General features: G+C 40.2%; 1 protein-coding gene across 1 annotated transcript in view; it reads right to left on the bottom strand.

Annotated features, from left to right (window-relative positions):
• Positions 1–26,740, bottom strand: part of txndc11 (thioredoxin domain containing 11) — an 82,383-nt gene that overhangs the window by 35,882 nt on the left and 19,761 nt on the right. Inside the window, exons 4-5 of the mRNA XM_043711987.2 lie at positions 20,520–20,649; positions 2,493–2,586 (exon numbers count right to left, since the gene is read on the bottom strand). Of these exons, the coding sequence (XP_043567922.2) occupies positions 2,493–2,586; positions 20,520–20,649 (224 nt within the window). The remainder of the gene's footprint in view (positions 1–2,492; positions 2,587–20,519; positions 20,650–26,740) is intronic.

The following is a 26,740-nucleotide window of genomic DNA, read 5'->3' on the forward strand; positions in this document are numbered from 1 at the left end:
ACTTCCCTGCAGATTTGTGCTTCTGCATCCTTTCCACTAGTTGATGATCAATAGACTGCACACAGTAATGCAACTGCACTCCTTTTGTTAGGTTAGTTCAAGCCAAATTTAAGTATTTGCCAGAAACCTCCAAGACACCCTCTTTCTGCAGCACTGCAATGCAATTTTATTAGTTTGGTGTAGCATTGTACTGACCAATGCCCCTACTCAGGTTAGCAAGAGGAAACTGCACCAAAATTAGAGAATCCAATATCCAGCTTTCAACCCAAAACAGCAATTCAGTTTCAAAGATATGCAGTTGAAATATTAATTTCTACACCCTCACACACTGATTTCAATTAGTGTTTGCTCCACTTCTAAACGATAGAATCTCATCACTTTTCAATTGATTTTTCTGCTTCACATGGCAATGAAATAATCATTTCACCTGCAAACTGAATAAATTGAAAGGTCATAAAACCGAATATAGCTCCAGCTCAAAAGTAAAATATAAAGTGAGCAAGTGTACAGAAACTGGAAGTGATAGCTGATAACAGCCAAAAACAGAAGTGAAGCTTGGGGGAAGAGGTCCTATCTATACTCGCATATGTGAAAAGGAGGAACCTCAGGTTGACAATATTAGGTTAGCACAATGTTTTGAAGACATTAATGTCCTCTGATAACTTACCAGTTAGCTGAAGACGTTAAGGAACAGAATACTAATTTCACTTAAATGCAATCAACATTTGATGCATTTAATCAAATTAAAATGTATATTTTTTCCCCTTATGGATAGCAAAAAAAAAAGAGCAAAGTGTCAAAAGTCAAACTGATGGGCAACATTTGTTCCATGTGTCAGATTTTCTGGCACACATTATTGCAGCAAAACAGGTGGGAGAAAAGGAACATGCTGCAAATGTTTTCGCAAATACCATCAGCCTAAACAAATAAAAATTAAGGCACTGATTTTGAATGATTGTCTAAATGCCGAAAACAAGTAACACCTCAACTGAGCAAAGAAATAGTAAGCCTTTCTCTTACTGATATTACATTTGTCATATTAGTGCAAGACAAGTAATTCTGAGAAGGATTTCACAGAAATGTCTTCAAGGCAAAAATTGATAAATTCTTGATGTCACAAGGAATTAAGGGCTACAGGGAGAATGCGGGTAAGTGGAGGTGAAATGTCCATCAGCCATGATTGAATGGCGGAGTGGACTCGATGGGCCGAATGGCCTTATTTCCGCTCCTATGTCTTATGGTGGGTCGAAGGGCCTGTTCCTGTGCTGTACTACTCTAAGAATAACCTTTGTCGCTCTTAATTAATTAAATTACTGATGGAAAATCTAGCCTTACTTTTAAACAGTGAGCACTGACTATGGAGTTAAAATTGCACAGGAGCAAAAACTTGCTACAACTTCCTTGAACATTTTCAATGGATGCAAAGAAAAATCCAATAATCAGCATTAACTAATATGCCAGCAATACTGAGGTTACATTTTGGTTTAGCCTTAAAACATCATTCTCAGAATCTTAATACCACTTCAGTTAAGATTGCATGCTACAGACATTCCATATTACAACTGGGTTGTAGCTGCTCAAAAACAGAACAGGCAGCATCCTTTTTATAACAGTCAAAATATTCATTTTTTTTTAGAAAGGTGCATAAGATTAAAAACATGGGAAAGGATGGTCATGCATGTTATCGGTCAAATATCATCTCCTCATTGCAAACTTCGATGAGATTATCAAATAATTTAGAATGCTCTTTATCAGATAACAAATTGGAACCACATATCACATAATTTACTTTGGACATAGATCAAGTAAATGTGAGTGTTCTTGTGCATGAAACACAAAACACGAGCATGCAGGTGTAGCAGGAAATGAAGACAGCAGATAGAATTTTGACCATCGTTGCTTGAAGGTTGGAGTTCAAAAGTAGGGAAGCCTTGTTACAACTTACAGCATGTTGGTGAGGCCACACTTGGAGTGCTGTGTACATTTGTGGCCCCCATACATAAAGAGGTGGTGGTATATACTGGCATTGGATGCAGTTCACAAGACATACACAAGGCTGGCTGGCTTATTGAGAATGCTTAAACGGGTTGGGCCTTCGTTCATTAGACATGCTGAACATACGAGATTCTGAGGGTGCTCCACTATTGGGGGAATCTCAAACCAGGCAAAGTCACAGAATAAAGAGATACCCGGCAAAACTGCGATGCAAAGGAGTGTCTTCTCTGAGAAAGTAATAAATGCTGAAAATTCTGTGCCACAGAGAGTTGTGAAGGCTAGATCTAAAGAGAAGTAGATAAATAGAGTTGTGAAATATCAGGAAGTCGACAGCTATGCTCAGCTGGCACATGGGAGGAGTTGAGGCCTAGGAAAGATCAGTCATGATCTTGCTGAATGGCAGGGCAGGCTTGAAAGTTGAATGGCCTAATCCTGTTTCTATTTCTTATGTTCTTACGCAAGAGCTGCAGTATTCAAAAGCTAATGAGGAATCTCACCTCGTTTTAGTGCATGCAATGCAGAGACATAGAGTGTCAGGTAACCCGGAGGCTGTGGTGAGGAGTTAAACTCGAAATATCCAAGAACACCTGGCTGAGTTGGGGGAAAAAAAAAGACAAAAATTAACAAGTTATCTCAAGAACGTTGAGAATGTTTCAGCAACTTTCACATGTTGACAAAACCTCTACCCAAAACTCCTGATACAATGTTAATTGTACAACTGTGTATCATTTATTTCTGTTGAAGTCAAATTATTCACTCAGAGGGTGTCCCAGAACACATACTCCTGTATAAAATGCTGTCACGATTAACACAACACTCAAATGACCCTCCCTACACAACAATAACTCGTTGGATGAAGCTACATTATATAAACAAGAATTGCTAATAACTCTTTCATTATACTAAAGCATTATTTCTAATTGGGCTAGTTTACCTTCACATACTAGTCAGAAAGCTTACTTAGATTAAAAAAAGGGATTTTCAGGCATAAAAGCATACAATTGTAGAGCACATCTTAACATCCAAAGATCAAGCACACAGAACTTGATCAGTTAATTAGAACAGACCATTTCAAAAGTTGCTTACAAAGCAAAAGTTACTAATGTGCAACACCACAGATGGCTTCACTTACAAATTTCAATGTGGAAAACATATGCAACAATCTTGTCTTATTCATAATCTTGTTGGAAAGTACATGCTGCTATTTCCAAACTAATTCTATACAGTTGGGCAGAAGGTGTTAATCACAAACAAGTGTTCATGGAGAGATAGACCCCCAACTACACCAGATTACTTCTGACGCCTTTCAAGACAGGATCCCCTCTTTCCTTTTGACTCTTACAAGTGTACACAGGCAATCTCGGAGATCAATTCTTTACCTGTGCAGTTATGAGTTTGCTTTAAAGATGGGAATCAATGATGCATGGAGCCAGTGATTGAATCATGCTGTAAAGTGCACCCAGTGCACTGAAACCAAGATGAGCACAGTGGCTCTTGCCTGGGATCCAGCCACACTGCAGCAGCAGGATTCTTGGAGATCAAGGAATCCCAACTGCCAGCAGGCTGGTCTGATCAGGCATGCGCAAGAGTGTGTTGCTGGAAAAGCACAGCAAGTTAGGCAGCATCAAAGGAGCAGGAGAATCGACATTTCGGGTCAGAGTCCTTCAAATGGAATGCGCATCAAGTTTGGCAGCTACATGGTGCAGTTGGGAGAACCTGGAAGAAGGGTCTAATGGCAGTGGTTATGTCCTGAATCTGGACCTTCTAGCCCAGAGTTCAAGTCCCACATCAGAAGGTATATCATATCATGTCTAAACAGACTGAAAGTAAGACAAAAAAGGGGAGAAATATAACTAGTGCTAACAATTGCAGCATCTAAAAAGTTATTTGATGGGTTCAATCATTCCAGCAACCACAAAGCATAAAGTGATAAGAATGAGAAAAAACAGGACACTGGAAATCTAAAGTAAAAGCAAAAACTGCTGGAAATACTCAGCAGGTTCTGATGAAAGATCGTAGGCTTGAGTTGTGAGGCTTAAGGGGAGATCTAATAGAAACGTACAAGATAATACATGGCTTGGAGAGGGTGGACGCTAGGAAATTGTTTCAGTTAGGCGAGGAGACTAGGACCCATGGACACAGGCTTAGAATTAGAGGGGGTAAATTCAGAACAAAAATGCGGAGACATTTCTTCAGCCAGAGAGTGGTGGGCCTGTGGAATTCATTGCCACAGAGTGCAGTGGAGGCTGGGACGCTAAATGCCTTCAAGGCAGAAATTGATAAATTCTTGATGTCACAAGGAATTAAGGGCTACGGGGAGAATGCGAGTAAGTGGAGTTGAAATGCTCATCAGCCATGATTGAATGGCGGAGTGGACTCGATGGGCCGAATGGCCTTACTTCCGTTCCTATGTCTTATGGTAAACGTTAATGTTATTTTCCTCCACAGGACTGAAGGATCTGTTTCCGTGCTGCACATTCCTAAAACTGACTGTTAAGCTGTTCGGCATTTCCCAGGAAAATATGTAATCACATAGCCAGGAAAATAAAATGAGGATCACATAAGTGCCTTCAGCCTGAGTATTAAAAACAAAAATGAAATTCTCAATTAGTGGAATCACCTCATTCCACCTCCACTCCAGTGAAGCTCACCTCACTCCTCTGTAAATTTTTTTAAAAATCAGAAACATTTATTTTAATTTTCTATAATTAGCAAACAGAAAATAAAATTACACTCAGAAAAGTTACACCACTTGGCAGAAAAGAGGGAATTCTGCCATATTCTCATTAGGGAAGGAATTTGACCACATACTGTTACAAAAATAATTACACATAGCCATCATATTTACCTTGGACCTAAATCCTAAACTTATTTTTATATTAAGCACAGGACACCAGCAGAGTAGGACTCAAGACCAGACCTGCAACCTAAATGCTCTTTCTACATGAGCAGCATGTGCTCTACACCTTTGAACAGCAGCCATTAAAGAAGTCTCCAGTTACAAGGACGCGTCACTAACTTACTATCAACACAACAGTAAAAACAGCAAAAACTGGAATCACTCAGCAGGTCAGGCAACAATAGTGAAGGGGACAGGGGTGTTAAAACAGCCATGCTAAGAGATACAACACCTCTCTCTCTCCCCAAATGCTGCTTGACTGGTTGAGCATTTGTCTTTATTTCAGGTTTACAGCCTCAACAGAATTTGTCTTTCCTTCAACATTTAAACACGACTGCTTTCCCAAACCAGTTTTATTCTCTTTCCATTCGCAACCTCCTTCCATTTTTGTGCTTAAAATTAGAATAAATATTAAAACCATAATTAGATGGATACAGTAAAGGGGTGACAAGCAATCTATATTTTGCTCAGACTGAATATTATATAAAAAAAAACAGGGAGGTTGAAGTTACTCGAAGAGACCAAATCCTTAATAACTTGACGAAACAAAAGCTATTGCAGTCAGTTCTTAGTAATAAGAAGTGTAGCTTTGTAAATGTCACACAGGAGGATTAAAGCTTTGCATTTCTTCCTCTTTTTAATTTTTCCTTGTAAAAAAAAACAAGCTTTCCTTTCTCAGTTCTCACAACTGCTTCTCACAAAGGGTAAAAGATGATCTTCTGTGGATTATCATTGCTACTTCCAACTAACAAGGCAAAACGTGAAGGCAGGGGAAAGAACAAATTTTGTGAAGGAAGATAGGAAAAACGTGGGGAGCAGAGGTGGAGAGAGTGACAGCAAACGGAGATAGACAAGGAAAAAAAAAATGTGCAGCCTGTAATGCAGTGCCTGTGGCATCATAGCCATTTCACAGGATTCAAATCCCAATCCAGATAGAAAGTCATAACCAGCTGTGAAGCTCTTCAGAAGTGGTATGCCAGACAGCAACACATGCATAGAGCAAGTTCTTGTCTACTTCTACAGCATTATGTTGTTTTGAAACATGACCCCAATTGAACCGTGCAGGCAGAGATTTCCAATTTATTCAAATCATCTTTATATGAGGCAGGGGAGCTTATTTTCACAGATTTTGAGAATTAATGCATGGGATGCAAGTGTCACTGGCTTGTGGACAGTTAAGAGTCCATCACATTGCTGTGGATCCTGGAGTCAGATGTAGGCTAAACTGTAAGGACAGCATATTTCCTTACATAAAAGGCATTAAATAAACCAGATGGGTTTTACAACAATGACTATATGATCGGCACTGGACCAACTGGTTATTCCAGAGTTTATTGAAACTATCTGCCACAGGGTGATTCAAACCCATGTCCCCAGAACATTGTTCTGGGGTTCTGGATTGCTAACCTGGTGACATTAGGTAACCAGGCAACAGCACTGCTTCCCATTGAACCTAAATATTTCAACGTTTTTCTCCAGAGAGATTGTCAGGTTTAAATCCCACCTGTACTAGGAGTTGCTCACAGTATATCCAAACAGGTTGGCTGAAGTACAGTAAATATATATTGGAGGGAGGCTGGATAATTATACAGATGTTTGGTTTTACTGAATTGCCAGCATTTACAAATATTATTAAATTTGAAAAAGTGCTCACTAGAAATCAAAATTATACTTGCAGTATGGTACTTTCAATCTCCTTTTATTCCTTTATAACGATTTGCCTGTGTGGGAGTTTGAGGATGCTGGTTAGCACACGGATGTTCAAAACAGCAATTTATCACAGACAAAAGCTATACCATCACTGTAGTAAGTATTTAAAACATCCTCATACCAACTCAGTCAAATTGAAATACAATAGCAAGTAAAGGAATCAAACGGAATCGACCAAGAGAACACATTCCAAGAAGTTGCAGTTCTGAAAACAATCTATATAATTACCAATTTTGGTTTTGAAATGCTTAGAGTTAACTTGTTAAGAGTATTTTCCAAAGTTGTTTTGACATGGTTTAGAAATCCAAACAAATCTCATTGCTTTTGATTTGATTTGATTTATTGTCACATGAACCTAAGTACAGTGAGCAGCTTTATTTACGAGTAGTACAGGCAGATCATAGTAAGCAAGGACATGCAGATCTTAGGGTGGGAAAAAAAAACTTGGACAGAGGCATACAGGTTGCATCAGATGAGGTGTGTGCCAGGCAACATTAGCAAGATCAGCACCATTTGAAGTTAGAGTCCATTCATCAGTCTAATAACAGCAGGGAAAAAGCTGTTTTGAAAATGCTGGTGCTTGCATTCAAGTTTCTGCATCTTCTGCCTGACCGAAGAGATTGTAAGACAGCATTACATGATTGCGATGACTCTTTGATGACGTTGGCAGCCTTTTCACAGCAAAGAGCCATATAAATGGCGTCTGTGATGGTCTGGGCTGTGTACACAACCTTCTCTAGTTTCTTATGGTCCTGAGCACAGCAGTTGCCGTACCAAGGTGTTATGCATCCAGACAGTATGCTTTCAATGGTGCATCTGTAGAAGCTGGTGAGGGTCCTGATGGACATGTCAAACTTCCTGAGCCGCCGAAGGAAAGAGGCGTTGTTATGCCTGCTCAACCAATCGCATGTATGTAGGAAGTCCAGCTCAGGTTGTCGGTTATCATCACACCTAGGAGTTTGACAATCCCAACACTCTCAACCGCCATTCCTTTGATGTAGGTGAGGCATGTTCTCCTCCTTTCTTTCTGACGTCAATGATCAATTTTTTCAGTTTTGTTGAGGTTGAGAGAGAAGTTATCATTGCACAACCTCTATCTCCTTTCTGTATTCTGCCTCACCGTTGCTTGATAACCGTCCTCCAACGGTGGGGTCATCAGAAAACTTGGAGATGACCTTTATTGGCTTCCTGTCCAACAAAAGGTATACAGGAAACTTTAGGTAATTAATTTCCCAGAAGGACAAAATAACAGGGATCGGAGGATGTTAACTTGCATTAAATCTGGCATTAAGAGCCATGTTATAATTTCTATAAACAGCTTGCAAATTTGGATTTCATATTTATTACAACAGCATAAATATGCTGCATTGGTATGGTAAATCCAATAGTATTGGAGGGCAAAATATATCTATCCATTAGGAGTAAGCTATTACTGTCTTTCAAATATCATCCTTAAAAACTTTTACCAAATGGAAGCTCCTTTTTGAGGAGGATACATTGAGAAACAGGCTCTAGGATAGAAGCAACATAACTGCTAGATGAAAAGAAATCCACAGTCTGCCTAACTCAGCTTCTAAGATTTAATAGTTGTTTGGTACAGTGGTAATGGAGCTGTAGACTGATCACAGAAGCCAAGCTTCAGTAATTAGTCTTCCTATCAACCCAAAGTAAAAAAAAGTGTGAGCAAATTCTCTGTGTGATATATAATCAAGTCCCAAACTAAACAGTTCCTTTCATGTAAGCTATGCCAAATCACCCGAGTGCTGCTTCAAATATTAATCAATTCTCCTTCCACCACCACCTGGGGAGCCTGTTTCACAGGTTCACTACTTGCTCTCTAAAATATTTTATATTTTCCCACAGATGGAATTTTCGCAAAGAAAAGATTAAAGCTTTACCAACCCTTCCTCCTCAGCCATCTTTTCATTTCTCTTTTAATCAAAGTTTTCTTTTGGGTTCTCACTACTACAGGTCATATGTTACAGCATCAAAAATTGGTGAGTTGTTGAGGTACAGTGTTGCGCCCAATACCTATTTTTTAAATCAACTTATTCAGACACATGTCGTGACACACCCCTGGGGAGGTGGAACTTGAAACAGGAACTGCTGGCTCAGAGATATGGACACTATCACAGGCCGCAACCCTCCTTTCCAGATATTTTTAATCAACCTATTCAGAAGTGCGATGACACAATTCTGCAGCAAGTGGGACTTGAGCTCAGGATCTTGTGGTCGCAAGATCCTTAATCCTCCTTGCTAGTCTGAGTATCAGGGCCTGTTTAATTAGCAATTGTAGGGGATAAACCACAGAGAAAAAAAAACGAGTCACAGCAAGATCTAGATTTTTAAAAAATATGATAGCAATAGGCACAAGTTACATTGACTAGTTAACATAGTCTTTGAAACTATCAGAAGCTAGAGATGATATGTCAATCACCATGGACTATGTGCTGGAGACTGTACCTTTCCCTCTCAGGGTCTGTAACATCACCTGATTGGATGGAGATTAGTACAGCTTAAAATGCTTTCTCTTTCAGAACCATCACCTTCTAAAGCATGGCTCCTCAGTCAACCAGGAATTTCAAGTGAAATAAAAATATGTTCTACTTTTCTGGATAAGGTGAAACAGCAAATTATGGTCCACATGATCTATTACCTTTTGGTGCTATGACAACCAGAACTGCACATAGTATTCTAAGCACTGTCACAATGATTCATAAAGTAGAAGGATTCCCTCATTTTGATTCAATACTGACATTTAACATCTTAAAAGGATTGTAACTTCAATTTCCATAAATTTTAATGGGCACTTGCTCTTGCACTTTAAGAAAAATAACTCAGTCATGGGGGAAAAGGAAACAAAATGAGGCATGGCCAACCAAATGTGAACTGATGTTTTATCAGGGACCTGAAACATTCTCTTGTTCTTTTGCTCCACAACTGTGACTTGAGTGAATCCAGCCTTTGTCGTTTTTATTTCAGATTTCCGGCACACCCAGGATATTGCTGTTTTATTAGCCGGACAGTTGTTCGAGAAGTTTCCTGTTTAGTCTGTCCCACCTCAACTTCTGTCTCTTGCACCACTATCCCATTACTCAACCAGCTGACTATCCTCAAAACTGTTGATACAAAAGCCCAGCAACCATCCTCAGTATGTGATATTATTTCCCCCACAACCTCAACTGGAGAACCAAAGTCAAGAAACTGCATTTGGAGACATCTCCTTCATCTACGTTAGCTCAAGTTTACATTGAAATAGTTAAACTTCAATATCGTGTGGAAACTTGACATGCACTTTTCTGTGCCATTCTCATGATAAAATGGCAAATGGAGTGAAAGTTTTATTCTCTACCTAAATTTTAGCAAAACACTGTCTCTCCAGTATAATTCCTGTTATTAAAACACGGTTTTCACCACAGTCCTTTAATTTTAAATTCCTACAAAACTAGGTCATAAGCTAGCTTCAACTGCTCGAAGCAACAACAGAGCTGATTAATTAACACTTGCCAGTGGAATGGCATGTACAAAGAGGTAACACTCTCAGTTAGAAACATTTAAAGTCACACAAAACACTAGTTTGGAGACTTTGTTTACTGGCATTTTAACAAACTATAGCAGTGACAGTGCCATTTCACACACCCACAATGGAACAGTTTTTCATCTCCAAGACTCCGAGGCAAAGAAGAGACACTTTCCATGTACACTGGAACTGAAAGTAAAGTTACAGATGGATTTATTTATTGAAGTTAATTGGTGCCAGTTATAAATTGTATAACGTCTACACAGAAACCCTGAAAGCAGTCATGTTGCAATGAACTATAATGAATTAGAAGAACCAACAGGAATTTTGGTCAAGATCAGGCAATGTACAATTGTAATTTTTTTCATGATGTATTGCTATCAGGTGCACTCCAAGTTCTGAATTACTTCTATGCAGCATTCAGGATTGTGCCCTAGCCAAACCATCTTCAGCTGCTTCTTCAAGATCTTTGCTCTTTGTAAAGGTCAGAAGTGGGAACATTTGCTGACAGTTGCACAATGTTCAGCACCATTTGCAACTCCTCAGTTACTGAAGCAGTCCATGTTCAAACGCAACAAGATCTGGACAAGTGGCAAGTAATATTCAAGCCACACAAATGCCAGGCAATGACCACCTTTAATAAGAGACAATCTAACCACTGCTCCTGGGCATTCAATGGTGTTACCATCACTGAATCCTCCACTATCAATATCTTGAAGGTTACCATTGACCAGAAACTGAATTGGACTCACCCTCGAATTCCTAAAGCCTGTCCAACATCTTCAAGGTAAAGTCAGGTGTGTGATGGAATACTCACCTCTTGCCTAGAGCTCCAACAAAACTCAAGAGGCTTGATACTATCCACAACAAAGCATCTTGCTTGACTGGTACAACATCCACAAACTTTCACTCCCTCCGTAACTTACACAGTATGTACTGTCTACAAGTTGTTCTGCAGAAATTCACCAAAGGCCCTCAGACAGCACTTTCCATTCACATGACCTCTACCACCTAGAAGGACAAGGGCAGCAGATACATGGGAACAACACCACCTGCAAGTTACCCCTCCAAACTACTCACCATCCTGACTTGGAAATATGTCACCGTTCCTTCACTGCTGCTAGTTAAAATCCTGAAATTCCTTACTTAACAGCATTGCGGATTAACCTACAACACATGGACTGCAGCAGTTCTAAAATGCAGTTCACCAACTCTTCTGTAGGGCAACTAGGGGCGAACAATAAATTAAAAACAAGAAAAATATTCACATGGAACAACCCACTTTCCTAAATTTCAAACATTACTTCAGCTAATTTTTACTCCAACCTGAATATTATTGACATCCTCTTCAATTTATGCCTCCACCATTGACAAAAGGCTTCAGAATCAGCAGCAGAGATGGCACGAGAAGCACTGGTCAAAGTCAAGTCTTTGGAAGGCCCTCAAGGCATTTTGATATAGCCAAAGGCTTTGTTGATGCAAACTTAGAGAGAAATAATCAATTTTCACTTTAATTCAAATTCTGGAACCCAGCAATCAACAAATGGTCTCCTACTGAATCAGCTTTCCAAAATCTTTGAACTGGAGCTTATTAGGGACAATATGAAACGGATTTAGTAACAACCAAAAAAGAAAGGGCTCCCAGAATATGAATTAGAAGACCAACTTAAGAAAAAGCACAGACATCATGGTTTTCAAAAAGGCCACAGGCCAAATGTGAGAAAGCAGCCTTGCTCTGTTCTGCAGCTTAACTTCAGCTCCACCTGCTCAAAAAGATTCTCAATGGCAGCATATTTCAGACTTAAGACTGATCTGCCGTGTAAGTCTATTTTTGTTTGTGTCACATTTATATAAATTATTACAGTACAGAAAGAGGGCATTTAGCCCATTAGATCAAAGCCAACTCTCCATACTCTTAACCAGGCATACTTATTCCCAAGTGCCCACTGAAATTTCTCTTGAAATGATTAACAGCCTCCACTGCCAGTAGCCTCGTGGGTATTGAATTGTAGAACATTTACCATTTATAAGTTCTCTCACATTTTCTGGTATATCTTATTCCAATCTTGAACTTAATTTAAGGATGACAACAAATGCCAGCTTAGTCCATGATGTACCCAGCGAGAGAAAGATTTTTTTTAAAAAAAAGTCTCCCCTTGATCGTTGTCAGCTACAGCTCAATTTAAAGATGACTGACCAAGCCTGTGCAGACCTACAGGCTATTCTACTATAAGGAGAGTTTCATTAGAGCGAATTTGTTATAACGCAACTGATGAATTGAGGACATTGCTACTAAAGCATGAACTTTTAAAATGTGCGTTGGCTGTAACATGATTACATCGCCAACACTTTAAGCACAGTGCCTCGAGCACAATTTTTCTATAACACAGGGTTGCGCAAGAACACAACCATCGTGTTATGGAAGAATGACCTGTACGAGCACATGGAGTAGATATCCCACAAGGCAGCAAGACCTGGAGCACAGGACTGACTTCCCTTTCTTCACCACTGTACCTCATTGTTAAGGCATTCAGGATTAAAACATACAGCTTGATGGCCAAGCTGTAGCAAGCTCCTCCCAGTCACGTATGTCAATGCTTTCACATTCAAGAAAAGCTTCAGAGTGCTTTTAAAGGATTTTCTGTGGCCTCCTCTGAAAGGGGCCATTTGAGAAAACAGAAGAGATACTTTTTAAGTTGTCCAGACCAGAATCCAACCATTGCAATTGATTTTATTGGAGCTTTGTTTGCTTGTAGTGCTTACTTTAAAAAGAACACTAGTGTTTCCCTGACTATCAAATCCAGAGAATGTACCACAGGCATTGTTGACAGAGTGGCTCTAGTTGAATACGAGCCCGGTTATAACATTGGTTCTGTCCATAAAATATTTCTCGGCCTTGAAGAGCTGTTTGTTGTCAAACACACACTACCACAGTTTGTACAATACTGATTGATATATCCAATACTGAATTTCCTCAATGGTAGCCTTTTGAGAGAAGTGATTGCCAAAGCATGAGAAGTGTTCCTCACATTCCAGAATCTCTCCTCCAGCATATATAAAAGATGGAATATTTGACTGAGCAAGTTGGGGATTTTTGGTCAGAGTTTTGTTTGGATAACATTGACAGGTTGAGTTTATGGTATGCAGAACCATAGAGAAGAAGAATGGTTTAAAAATCTGGTGCACAGCAAGCTGTTGTCTGCATACTTCTGATCTTTTATAAACCTCGGGTCCTTGCACTAACTAATGGGAACAGCATTAGTCATCTCCCTTGTCCAAAGCTCTAATACTTTTGAATGGGTATAATCAAATTCTGTCTCATGCTCTTTGTTCCAAGGAGAACACCACCAGATTCTAACCCAACACTGCAGCTAAAATCCCCCATCCTCAGAACCATTCTGATAAATTTCCTCTGCACCCTCTCAGGGACCTCTACATTCTTCCTAAAGTGTGGCCACCTAAACCGGACGTAATACCCTAGCCGTGGCCTAGCCAGAGCTTTAAAAAACTTCAGCATAACTTCCCTTCTTTGGTGCTCAACAATTCTATTTAAAAATCCAACATCCCTAAATCTGCCAATATACTCTTCAATATATCCTGCCATCTTTAAGAATCCATGCAAATTAACATGCAAGGTGAGTCACTAATTATCCAAACTGTATTTACAGACTTCAAACCACTCCATGAATTTATCAATTAGCTAATGAAATACATTTTATTCAGAGAAGAACAGCTCCATTATAACTACACAAATTGGTGACTTAGTTTTGTCTTACTGCTGTAAGATTGCTTCGATGGTCGAGCTCCCTCTTGTGGTGAACTGGCAGTCAAAGCCTTGCCTGTGGATGTTACAGAACATTTCTAAATTATGCCTACACTTGAAAGATTTATGGTCAAAACCAAGTGCCAAGTCTTACAGATTGTGATCTAGTTCTATAAAACCTTATTTTTAAAAAAGCCCCGTTCAGCAATACTTTGGATATAGGGTACATTCTACATAAAATACCAGTAGGAAAAAAAGTATTAATTATTCTCACTATCAATTATAACTTGGGATATCCAAAGGAACCACAACCTCTAAGTCCAATTAATGTTCATTCCTTTAAAATTTTTGAAAAAAAAAACTGTGTGCTGTTAACTGAAAAATTTGTAAAAACAACAATCCAAAAGTCACTAAGTATTGCTAAAGGTTCTGGGGGTGAACTTGGCAGTCCAAAAATAACACATCAAAATTATATACTGAATAAGACAAGGACTATGAATAACCTTGCCTGATGAAGGAGCAGTGCTCCAAAAAGCTTGTAATTTCGAATAAATCTGGTGGACTATAACATTGTGTCGTGTGACTTCTGAGCTCATCCACCCCAGTCCAACACCGGCACCTCCGCATTATGAATACCTAGTGTACAGCATGTAAGGGCAAACTCTAATTTACACCAGTTTCCTCCCACAGTCCAAAGGTGTGCAGGTCAGGCGAATTGGCCATGCTAAATTGCCCGTAGTGTTAGGTAAGGGGTAAATGTAGGGGTATGGGTGGGTTGCGCTTCGGCGGGTCGGTGTGGACTTGTTGGGCCGAAGGGCCTGTTTCCACATTGTAATGTAATGTAATCTAATCTAATCTAATCTAATCTACACTGTAACTCATTACATCTTCAGGGGCACCTTAAATTGCTTCACATTCAGTGAGTTAGATTGCGACTATGCAGACAAATACAGTAGGGTTTATTGCCTCAACGATTCAACAAAACACAGTGAGATAAATGACCAATTAAACTATTGCAGATTGAAGGTGAATATCCTTCAGGAAATCCTAAGAACTACCTCCTCTTTCAAGGTGAAGCTAAAGAAACCTTTCTACCCACCTAAGCAACCAGATAGGGACTCAGTTTAAAGGCATTTACCTCAGAAAATGCAATAGTCACCACTACATCAATGAATCCTTGGCATGAATGATCCAAGACTGAAACTAAGATCACGCCTGCCTTCATTGCACTACTGGATTAAAAAGTCATCTTAGTTCCCTGGCCAACACTAAAATCAAACTATCTCGTCACTGATTTTATTGGGATCTTGCTGTGTGCTTTCCTAAGCACTTTACAATACTGGCTGTACTTTTGCTGCATATAATTTCAGATATCATGAGGTTGTGCTGTAATAAATGTAAAGTCTTGATAGATAAGCACACAGGTATCATGAGCTCAAATTTCAAACAAAATTACATTGAAGTTTGTCTTTACAAAGTGAAAACAGATTTTGAGAAGTACAGTATTCTGTGCTCTCTAGACAATGATCCTACTGCTGCAAGATGAAAATACACAAGTATAAACTGGTATTTTACCCCTCCCATTAAAGCTTCGGAGGGCTGGAAGACTAGCATTAGCAGAAAACTGCTTTTCCATGTAAAATTTTCAAAATCCTATTTTTAAATCAAACTTTTCAAGTTAACTTTGCTTATTTATATTGTCCACAATTGTTCCACACGGCTTTGGCAAAGCATGATAGCACCATTGGGGAAACCTCTGACAGAAAAAACAAATTAAAATAAAACCATTGTTTTGGGAAAGTTCAGCATAAAGTGCCAATCTTGGCCTTGAAGGGGGAAATAAAAAAAAACTTTGAGGCATTCAACATCAGCTTTTTCCTGTCCGGGAGCAATGGGAGACAGAGCAGAGGTGACACTGGGACCAGGTGGTTGCCGGAAAGATAAGGACTTTGTATACATTTGGGCAGTGCAGTGTAGTATCTCCCTCCCACCCCCTTCTCTAAGCAGAAGAAAAGGTCTCTGTAAGGTAAGGCTTTTTTTTGTTTTATATATTTAAGTGCATTGTTTGTCATTAGTTAGTTGAGTTAAAGTTAAGGTTTACAATGGCAGGGGACCTCAGACCCGTGGCATGTGCCTCTCGCTTGATGTGGGAGCTCACCGATGTGACCAACGTCCCTGACACTTGCAAGAAGTGTGTCCAGCTGCAGCTCGTTTGACCACATGACGGCTCTGGAGCTGCGGATGGACTCATTGTGGAGCATCTGCAATGCTGTGGTGGTCGTGGATAGCACACTTAGTGAAATGGTTACACCAGATTAGAATTGCTGAAGGAGACAGTGAATGGGTGACCAAAAGAGTAGGAAAGCAGTGCAGGTGACCCCTGCAGTCATCTCTCTCCAAAACAGGCATACTGTTTTGAATACGGATGACTCACCAGGGGAAGGCAGCAGTTGCCAGGATCATGGTACTGTGGCAGGCTCTACTGTTCAGAAGGGCAGGAAAAAGACTCAGGGCCATACTTATAGGGGATTCTATTGCAAGGGGTGTAGATAGGCAATTCTGCGACTGAAAACGAGACTCCTGGATGGTATGTTGCCTCCAAGGTGCTCGGGTCAGGGATGTCACCAATTGGCTGCAGAGCATTCTAAAGGGGAGGGTTAACAGCCAGTGGTACATATAAACCCCAATGATAAAAGTAAAAAATGAGATGAGGTGCTGAAAGCAGAATTCAGGGAGCTAGCAGAGAAGTTGAAGAGGAGGACCTCAAAAGGTAGTGATCTCAGGATTGCTACCAGTGCAGTGTGCTAGCCAGGGTAGAAATGAAAGAATAGGTAGGATGAACACGTGGCTTCGGGGATGGTGTAGGAGGGAGGGCTTCAGATTTGAGAGACATTGGAACTGGTTCTGTGGAAGGTGGGACTGTTACAAATTGGATGGTCTACACCTGAACCAGACTGGAACTAATGTCCTCGAAGGAGTTTTGCTACTCCTGTGGGGAAGGTTTAAACTAACGTGGAAGGGGGCTGGGAACCAGAGGAGAAGACTAGTAGACAGTGAAGAGGAAACTAGAGACTGTATGGGACAGGATCATGAAGTTAGCATTACCAATAAGAGTAGGGAGAGAGTAGATGAACACAAAGGAACTGGTGATCTGAAGATCTGCTTTCATGTAAGGAGTATATAGTGTGTAAGACAGACAAACTTAGGGCTTGAATTGGTGCCTGGGACTAAGACGTAATTGCGATCACAGAGACTTGGTTGAAGGAAGGGCATGATTGGCAATTAAATGTTCCAGGATATAAATGCTTTAGACAGGACAGGGAGGTTGGGGAGGGAAGGAAGGAAGGAGGGAGGGAAGGAGGGAAGGAGGGAAGGAGGGAAGGAGGGAAGGAGGGAAGGAGGGAAGGAGGGAAGGAGGGAAGGAGGGAAGGAGGGAAGGAGGGAAGGAGGGAAGGAGGGAAGGAGGGAAGGAGGGAAGGAGGGAAGGAGGGAAGGAGGGAAGGAGGGAAGGAAGGAAGGAAGGAAGGAAGGAAGGAAGGAAGGAAGGAAGGAAGGAAGGAAGGAAGGAAGGAAGGAAGGAAGGAAGGAAGGAAGGAAGGAAGGAAGGAGAGGAGGAGTTGTATTGCTGGTCAGGTATGATATCACGGCTGTACAAAAGGAGGACACTATGGAGGGCTTGAGCAATGAGGCATTATGGGTAGAGCGGAGAAATAAGGAGGGTGCAGTTACATTGTTGGGGCTGTACATCAGGCCTCCCAACAGAGAGCTTGAGGTAGAACAACAAATAGGTAAACAAATTATGGAAAGATGTAGAGGCAACAGGGTGGTGGTGATGGGAGATTTTAATTTTCCCAACATTGACTGGGGATACACTTAGTGTCAAAGGTTTAGATGGAGTAGAATTTGTAAGGAGCATCCAGGGAAGTTTTCTAGAACTAGGGAAGGGGCCATATTGGACCTGGTGTAGGGGAATGAGCCAGGCCAGGTGGCAGAAGTTGCAATGGGGGTTTTCTTTGGGAATAGTGACCACAATTCTGTAAGTTTTAGAATACTCATAGACAAAGATGAGTGGTCCTAAGGGAACAGTACTAAACTGGGCCAAGGCCAATTGTATCAAAATTCTGCAGGAGCTGGGAAATGTGGATTGGGGGCAGATATTTGAAGGGAAGTCCACATTTGATACATGGGAGGCTTTCAAAGAGAGGTTGAAGATAGTGTAGGATAGGCAAGCCTCTTTGAAAACAAGGGATAGGAAAGGCAAGATTTGTGAACTGTGGATGACAGGAGAAATTGCACAGCTGGCCAAGAGGAAAAGAGAAGCGTACATAAGGTCCAGGCAGCTAAGTACAGAACGGGCCTTGGAGGAATATCGGGAGAGTAGGACCAGTCTTAAACGAGGAATCAAGCCAGCTATGGTCATTAAATAACTTTAGCAAGCAGAATGAAGGAGAATTCCAAGGCCTGTTATTCATGCATATGAAGCAAGAGGACAACTAGAGAGGGGGTTGGTCTGCTAAAAGATAAGGAAGAAAGGCTGTGTGTCGGACCTGAGAAAATGGAGTGACATTTGCATCAGTGTACACGGAGGAGAGGGACATGATGAATGTTGAGATTAGAGATACAAGTTAGTTTGCTCTGGATCATGTTGACATAACCAGGGAGGGTGTGTGGGGTAAGCTAAAGGATAATAAGGTGGGCAAATTCCCAGGACTGGATGGGATCTATCACAGGTTGCTGAGGGAGGCGAGAGGGGAAATAGCTGGGACCTTGACAGATATCTTTGTAGCATCCTTAAAATACAAGTGAAGTGCCGGAGGACTGGAGAGTTGCTAACGTTGTCCCCCTGTACAAGAAGGGTAGTAAGGATATTCCAGGTAACTACAGACCAGTGAGCCCTACGTCAGTGCTGGGAAAGTTGCTGGAGAAGGCACTGAGGGACAGAATCTATTTACATTTGGAAAAGAATGGGCTTATCAATGTTAGGCAACATGGTTTTGTGCCAAGGAGATAGTACCTTACTAACTTAACAGAGTTTTTCAAGGAAGTAACCAAGTTGATAGATGAAAGAAGGGCTGTAGATATCATATATATGGACTTTAGTAAGGCATTTGATAAGGTTCCCCATGGTAAACTAGTGGAGAAATTGAAGCCACATGATGTGCAGGGTATTCTAGCTAGGTGGATAAAGAACTGGTTTGAGAAACAGGAGACAGTAGTAGATGAAGGGAGTTTCTCGAAATGGAGAAAGGTGACCAGTGGTGTTCCACAGGGAGCAGTGCTGGGGCCATTGTTATTTGCAATATATGTAAATGATCTGGAGGAAGGCATTGGTGATCTGATCTGTAAGTTTGCAGATGACACGAAGACTGGTGGAGCAGCAGAAAGCATAGGGGACTGTCAAAAAATACAAGAGAATATAGATAGACTGGAGAGTTGGGCAGAGAAGTGGCAGATGGAATTCAATCCAGGCAAATGCGAGGTGTTGAATTTTGGAAGGTCTAATTCGAGAGTGAACTATACTGTAAACAAAAGAACTTCAGGAAAAGTTGATGAGCAGAGAGATCTGGGAGTTCAGGTCCATTATACCCTGAAGGTGGCTGCACAGGTGGATAGAGTGGTCAAGGTGGTATATGGTATGCTTGCCTTCATTGGACAGGGTATCGAGTATAAGAGTTGGCAGGTCAAGTTAAAATTGTACACAACGTTGGTTCAGCTGCATTTAGAATATGGTGTACAGTTCTGGTTGCCACATTACCAAAAGGATGTCGAAGCTTTGGAGAGGGTACAGAGAAGGTTCATGAGGATGTTGCCTGGTATGGAAGGTACTAGCTATGAAGAGGGGTGGAGTAGGTTAGGATAAGTTTCATTAGAAAAAAGGAGATTGAGGGGGGACCTGATTGAGGTCTACAAAATCATGAAGGGTACCGACAGGGTGGATAGAGATACGTTTTTTTCCCCAGGGTGAAGGATTCAATAACGAGAGGTCACGCGTTCAAAAGTGATAGGAAAAAAGTTCAAGGGGGATACACACGGTAAATACTTTACACAGAGGGTGGTAGGTGCCGGGAATGTGTTGCCAGCAGAGGTAGTAGAGGCAGGCACAGTAGATTCATTTAAGGTGCATCTGGAAAGATGCATGAATAGGTGGGGAGCAGAGGGATACAGATCCTTAGGAATTGGGCAGTAAGTTTAGGCAATGGATTTGGATTGGCACAGGCTTAGAGGGCTGAAGGGCCTGTTCCTGGACTGTAAATTTTCTTTGTTCTTTGTTTGTATCACTCAGGAGATCATAAAAGATAATGTGTTTTGAAGCACCATCACTTGCTACACAGGTGACTGGTTACTTTACTGCTGGTGATCTTTGAGGAAGACTGTTGATCAGAACACAAGGAAAACGTTGCATTTCAAATAATGATTAAGACCTTAAAATTCCACAATGTAACATCTTTACTAACATTTTATGTTAAGTCAGATAGAATACATAACCTGTCACGTGAAGAAAACTAAACATCCTAGACATACCATATTTAGCGCAAACAGATGCTACTTCACTCATCAATATCTCATAACTATACATATACACACAGAACCAAACGTTAGACTCCTCCTTCGCCCACAATAAAAAAACCTACCTCATAATGTGAAAGAAAATTCAGCAAGATAGAATGAGTTGCGATGTATTGCAGTGGACTCATTACTCGTCGAATGAAATCATGCATGTAAGCAGATGTAAGAGGGCCTTTGTATTCGATAGGGCCAAACCTAAAGTAATAAAAAGAATTTCCATGAATTGTGATATTATGGAACTTTTATATCAACTGGAAAGTTTAATATAACTAAAACCAAAACAAGGAAAAAATAACTTTTTTACATATATTCTAGGCCAACATCTCAGCCATAAAAGCCATCAATGCTAAAGGTTAGTTGCCCTCATGACTCAAACAAAATCTTCAGCCACTAGCAAATTTGGGGTAACTTACTTTGACAAAGTTTTATTTTTCTGAAAACCCTTAAAATTGATACTTGCACATAACCTAAAATTAATAAAAGTTTCCTCATTAAAAATTATTTGAGGGGAAGAATGCGTATGATTTAATGCTCAAGTTGATAGATGCTAAAAGGATTAGGATATACCCAATAGCTATCAGGAAGTAGATTAGATGTACACTAATGATCCTTCCAGGCCATCACCATATACCTTAAAAATACAGCTTGAGTACCTCCTAATGCATCAATCAGGTGCCAACACCAACCACCCTGGGGGCATTTCAACAGTAATGCCAGTTTAGGTTAAATCCTCTCCCAATGGTTTAAAATACAAAAGGAGATTTTGGTGAGACTTTTACATCGAGAGGAGAAATGAATTCAAACGAACATAAATATTTAAAACGAAAAGTTTAAATATTAAATCTAAATTCCATGAGCCACCCAGATGCCTTAAAAAATGTTGAAATTGCAATTTGCTAATCAAAATATTTTATGATCTTCTTGAACCGCAATGCTTTTGCATTAAAAATCCAATTTAAAGACCCTTTTGGTACGTCGGCATTTCAGTAATTCTTCCTCTTGGGAATAGCAAGAGATTACTCATACCAGCGAGCTTTTAATTTGATGACCAAGCTGTTGCTCAAATATTGCAGCAGCTGAGACAAAACCATAGAACAAGCCTTCTGTAATGTTATCACAGACTTGCACATGTTTAAATAAGCTACCAGTAACATTTTTAATACAGTTAATTTTTCAACTAATGGCTTCTGGATTGCAAGCAGCTGTACAAAGAAACACTCAATTAAAAAACTTACCACGCCAAAAAATGAACAAGCTCGGTCAGCTGCCCAGCTACGTACCCTGCAATTTCCATTACCAGCATTTATAAAAATTGTCACCCTCATATGCCCTTTCCAAATTAACTTGAAAACTGTGAAATGTACTAAAATACTTTCCTGTCTGCATGTTCTAATCTCTAGAACAGTTAAACCTGAATTTAGCCACTTGTCCTAAGGATAGATGAAGCAGGAAACACAGTCATATTTTATGCAGTAATATTCTTGCATTATACTCACCCAATGGTATTGGAGCTCAGTAGTTACTTTATATAAACCAGTTTCTCTCTCCCACAGCATCCATAACCACTACAGACTGCATCACTGTGCTGGAGTGCAGAGTTATGTGCTCCTCAGTAAATTATCCTAGGAATTCCAGCTACTTTAAGTGCTTTGGAATTTTTTTTTTAGTGCCTGAGAAAAATCTTTTTGTTTCAAGTCCAAAAATATGAAGTGTTAGGAGACTAATGTTAAATGAGAATAAATTCAATTACAACAGCCAGCCTTGGATAGGAATAACAAGTGAAAATATTGCCTGAGGTGCACACCTCATTCTTATTGTGAAATTGCCAATGGAGGCCAGCATCATGATTAGTTCTGATGCATTACCACCTAGTCAAGCTTTTACAGGGATAGAAGCCACTTGGACTTGTTACTGGAGCATCATGATGTATACTTCAGAAGATAACTTCAGAGAAGGGGAGAGAAGTAGTAAGAAAACAAAAGGCTTAAACAAAAAAAAAGTATCACTTTTAAGTTTACACATTTGGCAGATTCAGAAGGGGTGGTGTCATTTTTCAGAGAAGCCATTATATCAAGGTCCCATCAGGTCTCTTGACGGAATAGAAAAGATCCCATGGCATCATTTCAAACAAGACCGGTGGCGGTATCCCAGTGGCGGAAGAAGGTACTGCAGATGCTGGAAATCAGAGTCTAGATTAAAGTGGTGCTGGAAAAGCACAGCAGGTCAGGCAGGATCCAAGGAGCAGGAACAGCATCACAAAGAACAGATCATCAGCTAGATGGAGCTTGCTGTTGCATTTCCTACATTACACACTCAACACTTAAAAGTTTTACTGGCTGTAAGCACTTTCAGATACACCTTGGTCATGAAAGGTTCTGGATAGATTACATTAGATTCCCTACAGTGTGGAAACAGGCCCTTCGGCCCAACAAGTCCACACCGACCCTCCAAAGAGTAACCTACTCACACCCATTTCCCTCTGACTAATGCACTTAGCACTATGGACAATTTAGCACGGCCAGTTCACCTGATCTACACATCTTTGGATTGTGGGAGGAAACCTGAGCACCCGGAGGAAACCCAAGCAGACACGAGGAGAATGTGCAAACTCCACACAGACAGTTGCCCAAGGCTGAAATTGAACCCAAGTCCCTGGCACTGTGAGGCAGCAGTGCTAATCACTGAGCCACCATGCTACCCTAAGGTTCAAGTCCCTTTCTCTTCTTGGCAAGTTCACTCATATAAATGGAGTAATATTCTCCCTCACTTCAAGAGGCAGCAGACAATTTTTATCATCACACAACTATATTTACCACTAATCAGATGAGGGGAAAATGAGCATGGTCTCTTTTCAAGGTTTTAGTTGACTTCTAGTCAACAGTTTGCTTCACCTCTTGAATGGATATTATCCATGGACCCTGCCATACATACAATTCAATACCGGATAACAGATCCAAGTGGAAAGGAAACCACCTCACATCATAAATCTGAAAACAAGTTCTTTAAAAATACCCACTTAATAAAACGCAGCAGCTTGCAATCCAGAGTGGATATTTTTTACATCTCAATAATTTGTCTCTGATTCCTTTATCAATATTATAGTGTGTTTTAAACAACATAAAACTTAGATCGCAGGAATGGATTGAATGGTGGGGTAAGTGTCATTACCTCCTCCCCCACCAAGGACACCTGCCAGCCCTATGGCCTTAACGTGTGCCTATAAGGCATTTCAGTGGCCACTCAGCAGGTCACTGAGTCAGCAACGCGCCCCCCCCCCCCCCTCCAATCCTGCCTGAAACTGGGATGAAGGGAGAGGTATCTCCTCAGCACCAACCAGCCCAATTCAGTGAACACAGACTTGTTGATTGGAAATTTGTTTGGGATGGCTGGAGAAGAGAGTAGAATTATGACAAACTTCAGGAAATCTTCAACTTTACTGAACATTGTAGAAATTTGTTCCCTTGCACAATTATGAAGGGAGCTTCTTGGGTTAACAAAACAGGACAGTGCAAACCTGTTTCTCTCTGCCAAGGACTGGTCTCCACCATGGGCTCTGAAACAAGATATTCCTAAAGCCCAATAAAGTTTAAATCTCATGACCCATATGTAAACCCACCATCTGACTGAAGGTCAAGCAAACTGTTCTGGCAAATAACAGGCACAAAATTTCTGTGTAGGTATATCAACATAGGAGGGATTATACAGAATATCTTTTCTTTGCTGATGGACAAGTGATTGACCCATGATACCCAAAACTAAGATATGTAAAAGAGGCATTGAAGAAGGAAGATAGATAACTTCAGTTAGGACAGAACTTACTGAACTTTGAACAGAGGATGGCTCTGCAAAATGGCTCATACTGGATTTTGCCAGACATTATGTCCAGCTCAAGATGAAACAGAACAGAACAGCCTGCTGACTCCAGAAGCGAACATCAGCTTCAATGTGTTTGTCCAATTTGGGACCAGCAAGTGGTTCCAACGACAATTCTGATGGCAGCCATAGATATCTGAATACCTTATTTCTCTTGACCACCCTGATCAGTAAACCACTCTGATCTCTTACAGTGCAGATTTATTTTCTGCCCTTTTAGCTTAACCAAACCTTATGAAATCTAAACTGCTGCTTCTTAGTTAAAAACAGAAAGAACTGCGGATGCTGCAAACCAGAAAGAAAAAAACAGAAGTTGCTGGAAAAGCTCAGCGGGTCTGGCAGCATCTGTGAAGAGAAATCAGAGTTAAAGTTGCAGGTCCGGTGACCCTTCCTCAGAACTGCTGACTCTGATTTCTCTGCACAGATGCTGTCAGATCTGCTGAGCTTTTCCAGCAACTTCTGTTTTTGCTTCTTAGCAAACAGTTTTAAAATCACTGGGTAATTTTGGGCTTCTGGGCCAAAGTTTTACAGTCAATTAGTTAATAACTCAAAAAAGAAATGAATATTGATGAAAATGACATTACAGGAGTCTGAGGAAATTTGCACATTTTGGGGTTAAAAAAATCAAGATCAGTTTGACTAATCGAATAGCAAAGTCAGTAGAGAAACAATGGGTCAAAAGGTCCTCCAATGGTCTATATAATTTGATGGTGTTGTCTGGCAGTCTGTATAATTGCTTCCTCCTGTAAATGCATTCAAATCCTGTTAGCTTGGATGCATTTTTCCCACTAATTAATTTCAGTAGGATGATCTGAAACTGATAGAAATGAAGCCACCCTCTGAAATATCAAACACAATGCCAGGTGTGTTTTTTTTTTCACTTTAATGAAATCCAGTCAATTTCAAAACTAACAGCTGTTTTATTCTGTCAAGTAAAACAAATGGGTGAACAGAATACAACTTTCACAAAGACCAAAGACTAAACATATGGTCGTTGCTTCTTTTAAGAAAAAGCAATTTTACTACCTCCCTGTTAAAATAGTGTAGACACTTGAAAATGTAGGTTACTTGCAATGGTTGCCTGCTAGAATGCATACAGTTCAACTGACAGGGTGATCCAACCCTTACAAAAAATACCAAGGGGTTAAAGATATAATCCCTTTAATAGCAAAAACAAAAAAAAAGACATGTGATGTTACTACCCTGAATTAGATACCTACTCCATGATACGCAGGGCTTGCACACATCTGTCTAAGCTCCCTACTCCTGCTAGGTAGATGGCATTCAAGTTTAGAGATACCACAAAGGAGTAATGGCAAATTGAGGGATATTTCAACTTGTAGAGCTAACTAACAGCAAATCACTAATGTTGAGAATACTACAAACTGCTGTGTTGCTGTAGAAAGGGAGAACTTAATTTAGCACCATAAAAATATTTCTAGTTTAATAAGTCCAGCTCACATAGGACTGGTTGAACGAACATGAGAATGCAGTCATGTGTGTCATTTTAAGACTGGAAAGAGGAACTTTCAAAGCATTTTAATATAGTTTAAAATATAGCCTGAAAGTTGAAATTTACTGAATTATATGGAGGAGTCAAAAAAAAAGGTAACTTGAAACACCAAGCTTCTTAAAAAAAAGTTTCATGAAGAATAAAAAAAATTGACAGTTTTATTTAATACATTGTTGAGTGATAACAATTGGGAAATTAAGGAGAACTTGACAACGTGTAGGAGTTTAAATAATAAATGGGGTGAGAAAAGTTGATGAACCAGTTCACCCTGATTATGAGAAAATCAGCCTGGATTATGTTTGGCTTCAAAGGGTGAATCCCTTTAAAAATCCATAACAAACAAACAAAAAAAACGTGTGCCAGAAACCAAATATCTAAGACTTGAGTTTATCTCAGAGTCCAGGTAAGAAGCTTTGTGTCAGAACTTGCATAATCTTCAAAATTTATGAAAGCAACCCTTCTAAAATATCTTATTCTTTGCATTTCAATTTGCCTCCTGTACAAGACTAACATGTATGGACACATTCTCACTGTTTTACGAAGTCATTGGGTTCGGTTTCAACAGAAAAACAAACAATTGGGAAATGTGATAAAACCAGGGAAATAAACTCACCAAATATAGTAATATAAACATTGAGTTTTCAAGGCTTATATTTATTAGAATCCCTACAGTATGGAAACAGGCCATTAGGCCCAACAAGTCCACACCGACCCTCCAAAGAGTAAACCACCACGACCCATTTCCCTCTGACTAATGCACCTAACACAATAGGCAATTTTGCATGGCCAATTCACCTGACCTGCACATCTTTGGATTGTGGGAGGAAACCCATACAGACACAGGGAGAACGTGCAAACACCACAGACAGTCGCCAAGGTGGGAATCAAACCTGGGTCGCT

This window comes from Chiloscyllium plagiosum, unplaced genomic scaffold (assembly GCF_037043375.1).
Source record: "Chiloscyllium plagiosum isolate Xiang-an unplaced genomic scaffold, Cpla_swu_hap1 HiC_scaffold_20, whole genome shotgun sequence".
Classification (NCBI taxonomy): Eukaryota; Metazoa; Chordata; class Chondrichthyes; order Orectolobiformes; family Hemiscylliidae; genus Chiloscyllium; species Chiloscyllium plagiosum.